The 11862-nt window shown below is 55.8% G+C and overlaps 2 protein-coding genes across 2 annotated transcripts; one reads left to right on the forward strand and one right to left on the reverse strand.

Annotated features, from left to right (window-relative positions):
- Positions 1-123: 123 nt before the first annotated feature.
- On the forward strand, positions 124-6128 carry LOC34622137 (vacuolar protein sorting-associated protein 45). The gene is made up of 9 exons (XM_026336813.1): positions 124-270; positions 600-899; positions 1443-1523; positions 3652-3774; positions 4286-4367; positions 4554-4758; positions 5125-5311; positions 5512-5631; positions 5979-6128. Exons 1-9 carry the CDS (start codon positions 124-126, stop codon positions 6126-6128), a joined length of 1395 nt encoding a protein of 464 aa, XP_026192598.1.
- Positions 6129-6251: 123 nt separating this feature from the next.
- LOC34622136 lies at positions 6252-10924 on the reverse strand. The gene is made up of 5 exons (XM_026336814.1): positions 9940-10924; positions 9685-9875; positions 8876-9099; positions 7452-8727; positions 6252-6566 (listed from the first exon to the last, which is right to left on the reverse strand). The coding sequence occupies exons 1-5, from the start codon at positions 10922-10924 to the stop codon at positions 6252-6254; spliced, it is 2991 nt and encodes a 996-aa protein (XP_026192599.1).
- Positions 10925-11862: the final 938 nt, after the last annotated feature.

Here is an 11862-nt window from a genome sequence, read left to right on the forward strand (position 1 = left end):
CATGGAAATACTATTTCTGGTCTGACTCTTTCGACTCCCCCTGCTGCTGCGCGCAGTTCCCCAGCCAGCTGTAGCTGTAGAGATCCCCGTTGCACGCTTTTCCCAGTTGTGCAGATGGGTGCCATGGGGAAGGATCTTGTGGCCTTGGCATCTCGGCATTTGCGCGTAATGCTCGAGAAAGCTCCTGGCCCCAAATTGTTGCTGCTTGACAGCGAGACGACTGGCATCCTGGCTTGTGCAGTCTCTCAGTCCGAGATTTTGCAGAAGGAAGTGAGCTTTTGAACATGCCCTTTTTCTGGGGGCAGCACTGCATTTCGCCAAGGCGCTGCATGCGGCAAAAACTCCACTAAATTTGAGCGCTGGGAAGGCTGCTGCTGCTGCCTGCAAGGCTGTACATACATACATACGTAGTGTATAGGTGTCTGTGTATAGGTGTCTGTGTAGGTGTGTGTGTATAGGTTTGTCTGTGTAGGTGTGTGTGTATAGGTTTGTCTGTGTCGGTGTGTGTGTATATGTGGCCCTTTGCCTGGGGTAGCGCCATGTGTAGCACAGCACTTCTGCGTGTCGTGCATGCGGTTTGTCTGTGCATTCCGAGACAGGTTTTCCTAGTTGCACGCCTCGACGCTTTACCTTCCGGATCCTTTGAGCACCTGAGTGCCGTCTGCTTTCTAAGACCAACGAGCGAAAACATCCTGCTGCTCTTGCGGCTGTTGCAGCAGCAGCAGCGACAGCCTCGGCGACTCTCAGACGGCCAGCAGGATCTCGAACAGCCTCTAGAGGCTCTAGAACCGCATAGCCGCATAAAGGAGCTGCATCTCTTCTTCAGCGGTGCACTTCAGAGGCAATCCGAGATGTTGAAGCGTCTCGCACGCCAAGACGAGATCGACAAGATCGCACAGGTCCTGCTGGCACTGCCTCGTGCTTTGAACTTCGTGCTGCTGCCGCTGACTCGTGCTTGAATTTTATGCCGCTGGCGCTTTGCGCTACTCAGAGGGGGGAACCAGGAGGGAGGGGGAAGGAAATCGAGAGAGAGAGGCTACATACAGTACACGACAAGTCCTTCATTGTGCGTGCTTGTCGCTTCGGCGAGAAGTGTAGAATCCGACAGAGAGCATGGGTAGCAGTTCACAGCCTGCCCTTAGTGGAGTACATCTGTCAGAGGATTGCGCGTTCGTTCCCCGCCGTGGCTGCTGTTGTGGGTAGACCCACAAGAGATACTCTCTCCGTGCCGCATATCCATGTACTTGACAGATTGCTCGGCTGCACAGCCGAGAAGCTTGCTAAGTGCCTGCTGCTCTTCCGCTTGCGCACCTTCAAAGGCAGTGGACTCCCCGTTCTGCGCTGGCTGTACGCCAAACAGTGCCGCCTTTGGAGGCGCTCCTCCTTACGTTTGCGCATGCGTCGCCATAGCGTTTTTGCCGGCTGAATGGTCTGCGCTTCAGGTGTATGAGGTCTTTGTAGACATGTATCCTCTCGGCCCCCGCCTTTTCTCTCTCTCCGTTCCCGCCGTCTCCCAGCTGCAGGTGCGCGCCGCTGCCTCCTACCTGAGACGGCAGCATCTCTTTTTTATTGGTGGCGATCTAGTTTGCGGGCTGCATGCTGTTTTCTCTGCTCTGCCTACATGCGCCGATACGTCAAGAGGCTCCTGTACATTGCTGGAGAGTCCAGTGCATGTTTGTCTAGTGGTTGTAGCCAGCGCTTGCCCTCCACAAACCGGGTGGGGGGGAAGGGGTAGGAGGGGGAGTTGCTGGGTAGGCGTTGTGTCGTAGGCTTCCATGTTTGCATTGGCGAGGCTCATAGCGGATGCCTTCTGCAGCGGCGACACGCACGGGATGACAAGTGTATAGATGTGTCGATGCGGCAGCCTGCGAAGGGCGACTTCCTGCACTGTCACGGCTCCATCCCTCGATATCCATGAGTGCAGGGGTGTTTATCTTTGCTTCTCGCATAAGAGCGATGCACAGCGAGACCACACAAAAATGCAGAGAGCCGCAGATGCTGCGAGACAGCATTCGGAGGGGAGTGGTGTGGCCTGCAGAATAGAGAACAAGGAGGGGAGAAGGCTGTTTGTATACGCGCATGGCTGCCTTGCTCTCTTGCTCAGAATGCAGTCTCCGTCTGTACAGCACAGCAGGTTGCCGAAAATGTGACATTTGACTGCAGCCGTTGTGTGGCTGTGGGTACGATTGTCTGCGCTGCGGCCTAAGAATAATGTCCTCTGTCTACCAGCATTTATTTGTAGCGTGTATTTTTCATGCGGGAGACTCTCTCTTTTACGCGGCTTCTTCAAGGAAGCAGCAGCCTTTTAGAGTCCATTTGGCGGGAGCTAGCGCGTGAGGAAGGCAGCGAAGAAAGGAAGGGAAGGGGGGCTGCCCTTCTTCCCTCGTACAAGCGACTGCCGGCGTCTGTGTGTGCTGCTATGCCCCTCCAGATGCAGAATCTGTCTCTTTGGACGGCGTACGACGAAATGCTCTTTCAAAGGATGGTGGATGGCCTCTTTTCTTGCATTGCTCTCCTGGGTGGAGGCGCTGTGATCCGCTTTCTTCGAGGCAGCGCTGTTTGCCAGCGCCTCGCTGCTGCTGTGCAGAATAGAGTTGCAGAAGCGAGGACGTTTGCCTTGCAAGCGCAAGCTCAAGACGCAGGTATGGGAGAATATATTGCGTGCCTTGCGTAGAGCCAGCAGCTGCAGAAAGAGCAGCTTTCGACAGTAGCCTCACAAGTTGCCAGGGTCGTAGTAGTCGCGTCTCTGCGGAATCTACGGGCCTGTTGTTCATTATGTGTGGGGTCTGTGCTTCTAATTTTTTTGTCCGCATGCGACGTATTCGCTGAATGATGCCGTTTGCATATATCCAGCCGCCGCTCAGCCCCTGCCGGCAAGCTGCTACCAGGCCTCTAGGAGGGAATTTTTTGAAAGGGGGGGTTCTGTTGCGCTTTTTCTGCCTCTACGAAGCGCACTCTCAAAGCGAACTTCTCCTCTCTCTACGAACTTCGATCCACTGCAGCGGCTGCTGCTTGATTGTTTGTCTTGCGTGCAGTGGCGACGGCCGAAGCCACGGGGCGCCTGGTGCTGCTTTTGTTCGACAGAAGAGAAGACCCAGTGACACCGCTGCTTAACCAGTGGACGTACACCGTAGGTAGCAGCAGCAATGTAGCAATAGCAGCAGCAGCAATATAGCAATAGCAGCAACAGCAATGTAGAAATAGCAGCAGCATCAATGTAGCAATTGCAGCAACAGCAATGTAGCAATAGCAGCAGGAGCATCAATGTAGCAATAGCAGCAGCAGCATCAATATAGCAATAGCAGCAGCAGCATCAATATAGCAATAGCAGCAGCAGCATCAATACAGCAATAGCAGCAGGAGCACCAATATAGCAATAGCAGCAGCACCAATATAGCAATAGCGTTGCTTTATCTGCACGTTTAGCAGCCTTCGCCGAACTCTACGGGAATAACAGCTGAGCGCGACTTCTTCAGGCTCCCCGCGCAGATGGCTAAGGGGCTTTCAGAGGATTGCTGTGGGAGCTGGGGAGGAGGAGAGGGAAAGGAGGAGGAATCTCGCTTGCATGCGGAGGTTTGTCTCGAGTGCTGCAGGGTGCTCTCATTGCGGAAGAGTGAGATGCGTCTCCGAGCGATGCTTTTTTGAGCGCAGGCAATGGTGCATGAGCTGCTTGGAATTCGCCACAATCGGGTTGATCTGCATAAAGTCTCAGGCATTGTGGAGGACCTCAAGGAAGTTGTTCTTTCCACGACTCAGGACGAGTTTTACAAGGCGGTAAGCTGCGGCGCTTTGAGCCGATCAGTGGATTTTTCGGCTGCTTTCAAGCCGCGCAAAAGTTTTGCTTTCCCGCATGCATCGTTGCCTCTGCTTCTGGGGCAAAGGGGCTTAAAGGAGGACGCCGTACAGAGCGCTCTGCTCAGAGCCTCAGGTGTCAAATCAATGCCTTTGCGTCGAAGCGATCGTGAACGCGGTCTGTACGACCGCTTGGTTGGCACCTTGCGTTGCTGCGGCCTCTGCAGAATTGCATGGCAAACTTTGGCGATCTGGGAGTTGCAGTGAAGCAGCACGTCAACGAATACCAGGAAAAGGCGAGTTCGCGTGATAGAGAAGGGCCTGCGTATCTTGTAGCGCTGCGCGACTGCCTGTGCAAAGCAGCGATCCACGAAAAAGCCTTCCTGAGCACCCCACTATTACCACGATGCCTTTGGCTTTGGCAGCGAGGAAAAGAGGGGGAAGTGCCTGAGAGGCTTCTGCATGGGGCTATCGTGTGTGCTTCGTGGTTCAGACAAAGACGCATGCGCAGATCACATCGCTTGAGGCGATGCGCAACTTCATTGAGCAGTATCCAGAATGCAGGAAGATGTCGGGTATGTGGAGTTGGCCTCCTCTAAAATGTCTTTCCTGGCTTGCGCTCTGCAGAAGCAATTTTTTATCCCTCCTGTTGGGGGGTTTCCTCGCTCGTTTCGCCGCTGCATGCGGCTGTTGCGCGCGTCTCCCGCCACTGCCCCCCTGTATTGTGCTGGCCTCCTTCCATTGCTGCTGTTTTCTCTCAGGCTCTGTATTCAAGCACGTGACGATCATTCACGAGCTCTCTCGTCTTGTGCAGGAGCGGCAGCTGCTGCGCGTGTCAGAATTTGAGCAAGACCTCTCGACCCGGGAGGCAAGGGGAGAGCATCTAAAGACGATTCTGGAATTTCTTAGAGACGATACCATCACCAACATGGATAAACTGAGGCTCGCACTCCTCTACGCTATCAGGTGCGCATGCTGCGTGCCTGTTGATTTGTCCTCTGCGGCTGCCTCCTCTTTCTCCTCCCCGCTTTCTCCTCCTTGATGCCTGCTCTCTCTGGAAGTCACTCTCCTCCTGCTGTTGCTGCTGCTACTGCTGCTGCTGCGGTGCCAGAAGAACGCATTTCGCTGGTGCCCTCTTGCTGTTGAGGCTGGCCAGAGTGGCTTGCAGGGGTCTTTTGACGCGCAATTTTTTGGCGGGGAGGGCGTGCTGCTCACCTGCTAGGCCGCTTGTATATGCATCGTATAGCGGAGGCAGCTGCAGAGCATAAGCCGCTTGACTTTGCGCGAGGAATGGAGCCGCTTTTTGCATGGCTGCGTGTGTCGCACGCTCAGGTATGAAAACGACCCCAGCGTCGCTTCCCTCAAGGGCGAGCTGCGCAGGGCTGGCTTGGAGGCGGAGGAGGTGCAGCTGCTGGAAGCCATCACGCAGTATTCCAACGCGGCGATCCGCAGCGGCGATTTGCTGCAGAACAAGAGCTTCTTGGCAGTTGCTAAGAATTCCATCACGAAAGGGCTGCAGGTCAGCTCACCAGGCCCCTCCTGTGACGCCTCGGCTTCCGAGACAGCGGAGACAGACAGAGGGGTGGTGCTGGGCTGTTGTTGTCACCCTCTTTTGGCGCGTTGTTCGTGGCTGTCTCGTCCGTAGAAGACTGCACGCCGCGCGGATCGCTTCCTGAGAGGGAGGCAAGGGTAAGGGGGCTACTGCTGTTGTGCGCACAGGGCGTAACGAATGTCTTTACCCAGCACAAGAGCCTGATGTACTCAGTGGTGGATTGTCTGATCAAAGGTGAGAAGGAGCCCGCGCAAGAATTCCCAGTGTGTCTGCTCTTCAGGGGGGAGGTAGCCTCTGCGTACAGCTGCTGAGGGCAGGTGTTGACGGAGGGGTGGACAGCCAACCCTCTGCTGGCAGGGGGTCTGTTGTTGTTTGCTCGTCCATTAGCGGCTGCTTGCGCATGCCACGTGCATAGCCACGTGTGAAACGGGGCCTTCGCAGCTGCCTCATCATACAGTGCAAAAAGGATGATTTTCAGTGGCCCCCTTTCGCTGCGGATGGCTGGCTGCCGCCTTCAGAAGTGTCGTAGACTCCATGGTTTGTAATAGACCTCCTCAAAACCACCGTCTTCCCCTGCCTTACTGTGTGCATTTGGGTATATATTTATATGTTTTTTGCCTATCGAATCAGGCAGATTGAAGGAGACAACTTACCCCGTCCTCCAATCTCACCCCAGCCCGTACGGGGCCGCCTCCGCAGGCACGCCTTTAAAGGAAAAGCTGCAAACTGTAAGTCCAGTGAACAACCCTTGAACACCCTCTCTTTTGAAGCTTCAGGACCTTAGGTGCCTTCACAGAGGCTGTGGTGCACAGTCCGTGTCTCTTTTTTCGCGTAGAGCTCTGCCTAGCGGTCTGTGTGCTTGCTTCCCTTCCATACACTACGCGTATGTGAATATGTGCAAATGTATCTACGCACACGGGCTTGCCGGAAAGAACGGCGTATCTGCGGATTTTCCTCCCTTGCCTGCCTCTCCCCACGCATCCGCCTCCGTCGGCTGTCTTGCTGAACTTTCTTGCGTGTGCAAGGTTGTGGTATTCGTCGTGGGAGGGGCCACGTACGAAGAGGAGCGAGACATGGAGGAACTTAGTAGGGCCTCAGGGGTGTCTGTAATGTTGGGAGGTACCACCATGCTGAATTCTCGCACCTTCTTGGCAGACGTCTCCCAGCTCATAAAGGGGCACACCCTGTCTACTGCCATTCCAGTATCAGCATCCTGGCGCCCCTAGGGAAGACTCCCCTCTCTGGGAGCTTTCTTGAAAGATTTTGCCTCCCTTCTTCCTCTTAAAGAGCTGCTGGGGGGCAACAAAAAGAGGGGGCCTCGCATCGGCCTCCCGGAGGCGGGTAAGCCCCGCCCGCTGCGCACGGCAAGGCGACCCCTTGCCGGCTGCCAGAGGCTGTACGTACACCTCGCGCCTTCTCCCGGTCGAGGCGGCAAACCTAATCTCCCTAGTGTGGAGTCCTTGCTGCCTTTTACTGGTGCGTGCTGGTGGGGGCGTCCTCCTCTGGCACCTAAAGAATGCAGAAAAGGGGTGGAAGCCGTGCAAGTCTGCAGGTGTCGTGCCTTGCGCGTGTTTCAGCGCGAGGAGCTCTGTGCGGACTTTCTCTGCCCTTTTTTCCTTCAAAACAGGCGCATGGGTCTCCGCAGTGCAGCACCGGGCCTGTGCAAGGCACTGCGCAACTAGCGGAGGCGCGTATGCGGCTTCGCAATCGACCAAGTCTCGCGTAACGAGCACTTGGGATCTGAACACTAGTGAGCTAGGACCTTAGGGGGGTTAAGCTTCTAGCAGCACCCCTAGTGCTCCGCCTTCGGGCGTTGCAATGTGCTGCCGCAGGCAGCCAACAGGACCTGTAGTAAAGGAGCCCTAAGCGTGCTCTATTAGCCCTCGAACGCTATACGACGTGCAGATGATGCTCCTCTGCTAAGCAGCTGGCTGTCGCCCTTTCTTTCTGTTTACCCTCCGTTTTACTGCATGTGCACAACCCACCAAGGCTCATATTTGTGGGGAGAGGTCTGGCCATCGGGGCACACTCACCCTGCCAGTGAGCACACACACGAACACCCTGCGCTCTCCCCCCTCCGTCAGGTTTTCCTAAATGCCAGTCTGGCGCGTGGATGTGTTTTCTGTAGCCTCTCAAAGGCCGAGGGGAACCTCACGGCGATCTCGCGCGCCAACTTTGCTGCCGCTGCACTCTTGTTGAGGGCCCCCAAGCGGCGTGTGCGACCCCAGGGCAGGTCCAGGGATACATCCATGTGCGAATCCAGGTCATATGAAGAGAGATCCGAGAGACTTCCCGCAGGATCCATCTGACTGCCAGTATCACTGTAGCCCTGAAGGCCCCCCTCCCTAGCAGCAGGCGCCTCATATCCGATAGTGCGCGCGGGAGACCCCCGCCGTCCCCTCCGGATACCCTCAACGCACGCATGCATAGATCGGCGAATCACCGAGGGGCTTCCTCGCGAGGGGAGCGATCGCACTGATTCCTCGCTTCTTCCCGAGCAACTGGCCTCGGTGGATCCAGGAGAGGACACACTTCCCCCTGCAGGCATCCCTGCACACAACGCCACACGGGGCTGTGCCACGCGGCGGCTAGACGAGGCCCTTCTGCATGCGGCAGCAGCAGCCGTCACACGAAGCTCTTGAGCTGCGTGCCGCATGAGCTGCCTCAGCTGCTCCACAGTGCCGCTCTCCGCAGCCTTTGCCGGCGAACCGTCCTTGCTGTTGCGACAGGCTGCTTCTGCGCGCGCTAACCTCCCAGGCCGCGGGAGCCCCCCCCCTCCAGAGAGCCTCCTACACGACAGGGGCACCGACGGCTCATACGGGTTCAGTGGCAGCGGGAGCAAGTCGTAGCCTACGGCTGCCAGTGCCTCCTGCATCTCCTGCCCTGCATCTTTGCGTGAGATGCCTGACAGACCGCTGCCGGGGGATTTCCGTGAAGGCCCCCCAGAAAGCGCGGCAGGACGCTGGACGCCGTCACACACACTCAGAGGGGCTGAACACGCAGCCTGGTTCACGATATAACCCCTGAGATCGCGAATAAGCTTTTCCAGAAATCGGATATACGAACGCCAGCGCCTCAAGGTTTCACTTTGTTGCTGCAGGGCTGTAGCGTCTCGCTCTCTCTCGCGGCAGAGGCCACTCACGCGCTCTTGAAGAAGCGTCACCTCCTCCTGCCGATTCCGCAGCTGCTCCTCCATCAACGCACTTCGCTCCTCTAGGGACCGAAGAGTAGCCCGTAAACATCCAGCCTCCACCTGCGCAGACGCACAGCGCGCATCAACACCGTGCATGATGCACATGGGGATGAAAGGCGCACAGCCCGAGGAGTTCTGCGGTGACTCCTCCCCTCGCTGCTCGGCTTTTCCTGGTCTCCTGCAGACGTTGCTGAAGGCAGGAATCGCAGAGGCCGAGACAAATACGCCTCTTGAAGGGCCCTCATGGACATGCACGCTACTCCCTGGCAAGCCACGCTGTTTTCATATGGGACTCTAGAGACGTTCGGCAAGTCATCAGCAGCACCTGTGCCTCCTGCTTTTCGGCCTGAAGTCGCAGCCTATTGTCCAGCTGCTCCTTCAGTTGGCTCTGCAGCCTCTTTTCCGTTTGCTCGAGTTCACGAGTCTTGGCAATCTGAGCTCCTCGGGCGGCTGCTGCCTCTGCCCCCTGAATGACTGCTTCCGTAGCGCAGCTGCGAACTTCTTGCTGCCGCTGCGCTAGCTCCTCGCGGAGCTCTATGCAGCGGGCTTGTAGATCTTCCAGCTAGAAGGCACACATCCACAGCAGATAGATACGCAAACACACAGCCTCAAGTGTACATCGAACCCCCTGAGCAGCTCTGCACGGCATCCAGTTCCAGATGTGCAGAAGCGCACTTTCATTAAAGCCAAAACGGTAGTAGCAGGCTCAGGAGCAGGGAAATGCAGCCAGGCAGGGATGCACAGAGGCACACACGCACTTGACGCATGCTCGACGTAGCATAAGAAGACGCCAGTGCAGTGCGTGCCGTCACAGGCATATATATGTACATATATATATATATATATGCAAAGATGCATGCATACGCATCCAAGCACCGGGGTAAGGTGAGCTGTCCCGGTTGGAAGAAGGTACTCAGCAGTTAAGAATTAGCGCTGAAGAAGGGCGCAACCCTCCAGGTCAAAACTGATTGTATAGTGAGGCCTGCGGTGCCCTGAGGCACTGTCATGCGTCTTTATGCATCGCCACACAGGCCTGTCACTGGAGATTTCGTAGGGATGTATTTCTGGGTGGATATGCATGCGAGGGGCACGCCAAGAAAGGACGCGCTTGTTCCCCTCGGCTCTGGCCACCCTAGAGCTGCCCTACCTCTGCTTTTCTGGAGGCCTCGTTGCATCTCATTAGCCCCAGCTCCTCTCTCAGCTCAGCTGCTTCTTGTTGACTTTGCTTGAGAGCTAGAGTCTGGAGCTGAAGCCGCCTCCGAAGGGCCTCAGGATCGTGCGACGCGAGCTCCTCAGCTTCCGCCTCCTCCGTCAAGGCGAGCGCCACGGGGATGTCGCCTGGACACGACGCATGAGACGCATGCAGGAAAATCATGGGATTTCGCCAAAAGGAAGCGCTTGCTTGAGCTGAACAAAGCAGCAATCTGCTTGTACGTATGCCTCCTTAAAGGCCCAACGGTATGACGCGTGCCAAGCTCACCGGGCTTCGGGCAGCAGGCATTCAGGTAGTCGGCCTCGTCATGCATGCTTCTTATTTCTTCCTCCTGATCCCGCAATTGGCGCTTGAGCATGTCCACCTGGCATTTCAAAATGGCGGTGTACGTACTCTCTGCGGGACTCTTTGCCTCATGGGGGCGCCCTGTGACGGCCCCCCATGCATCCTTCCTGGCAGCGCGAAGTTTCAAGTTTTCCTTTTTTAGAACCTTGGCTTCGTATAGAAGCTTCTCGAGAATCCTTTCCACGTGCGTTAGGCGATCGCTCCCTTCTGGATTCTCTGCGAGCCCGTTTCCTGCGGGGAAGGCTTCTTCACTTTCCAGAGCTAATGCCTCAACACCTTCAGAGAAGCTCATCTGGTCCTTCAGGGCAGGCTGCGCTTGCGATACGCACGCGGAAGCGTTCAATCTGCAGGAATCACGCGTGGAGTGTGGACGAGAAGAAGCGGATATACGATGATCCGGGGAGTGAGAAGCCCCCCCGGGCACCTTCTTCGGCTGTACGCAGCGCCGCACGGGGCCTTGCTGCGGTAAGACCTCAAAAAACTGATTTCGGTTGCACTGGCCGTTTCGGAAGGTTAGAGGAGATCCAGGATTCATATCACGGGAAGTTGAGACTGCGCGATGTTGCGATCTCCCCCTAAAAGGCTGGGGACGCTGCGTATTGCCGGCCCCAGCCACACCAACAGCTCGCCTCGACTGGCGAAGGCCGTCGGAGTCTTCATTGGAATGCTCGAGAGAAAATGGTTCCTCTGAGGGCTGCGTTTCCTCACAGCTTTGTAAGGTTGGAGTTCGGTGTCCAGCGGCGGAGAATCGATGCTCTGGATCTCCTGTGGCGAAGGGCGGTGCACGCTCATATGGACGCCACCAGCTAGGCTCTGGCACGGGAGACATTTCCTCAGCATAAATGCATCTAGGAGGAAATGCGCTGCGCTGCGGAAGGCGAAAACTGTGGGTCCCGATTTCCCATCATGGACACACGAGGCGGTGGCCTTCAACACCTCGAACGTCTCATAGAAAGCAAATCGAAAGCACAACAAATTACTTGGATGCCAGCCATTACGCCGTAGCGAATTTTCCGCCTCCGCGAGGAAGATACAGCTTTGCCCTTGGATATCGTAGTGGTGCTTCTCGAGGTCCTAATGCTCGGGAGCTGCGAAATCGAAAGCCAGCAGGGTGCCCATTCGATTCCCAATAGTCACATTTGCTAAAGTCATGGTGACTTTGAAGCCTTAAATCGCGAATTTAGTCGGAAGATCAGCTGCATAATATACGCCAAGCACAGTTGGTTTGCTGCTGTCTGGAAACGTGCAGAGATGGGCCTGTTCAAGAATGCCTTCTAGAAGAACCCAGGACGAATAATGGTAACTGTACATCAAATAGACAGCAATTCATACTTCAGCAAGACGGAGCGAATACCACACATGCAGCACTTCCATGGGCGACGGGCCGGTCAGCAGTGCTGGTGCCCATAGGTCTTAATGGTCTTTTTCAACTTCATACTGTGTATTCTTCCGATAAGCCTCATGTTTTAAGCTCATGAAAGTTTTTAGTCATTTCTTTCACATCGTAAATTCCCAGGACATCTTTCGGGACTTTCCCTCTTGCGCGCTTCCACTGGGAACAGTTTGCCGTGCCGCCCACTCCACATGTAGATTTCAGGTGTTTGCTAGTGCCAATCGTCATTACAATTAACATGTACTTATTCTACACCCGTGTCATTAGGTTTAGCCCCACTGAATTCTATTCTGTCTCACGGATGAATACCTTGTTGCCTAGTTTGCGCGTTGTCACCGCACCGTAAGAGTGAGAGAGTGCCTCAAATACATTTG

Source organism: Cyclospora cayetanensis, unplaced genomic scaffold (genome assembly GCF_002999335.1).
Source record: "Cyclospora cayetanensis isolate NF1_C8 unplaced genomic scaffold, CcayRef3 CcayRef3_contig_15, whole genome shotgun sequence".
Classification (NCBI taxonomy): domain Eukaryota; phylum Apicomplexa; class Conoidasida; order Eucoccidiorida; family Eimeriidae; genus Cyclospora; species Cyclospora cayetanensis.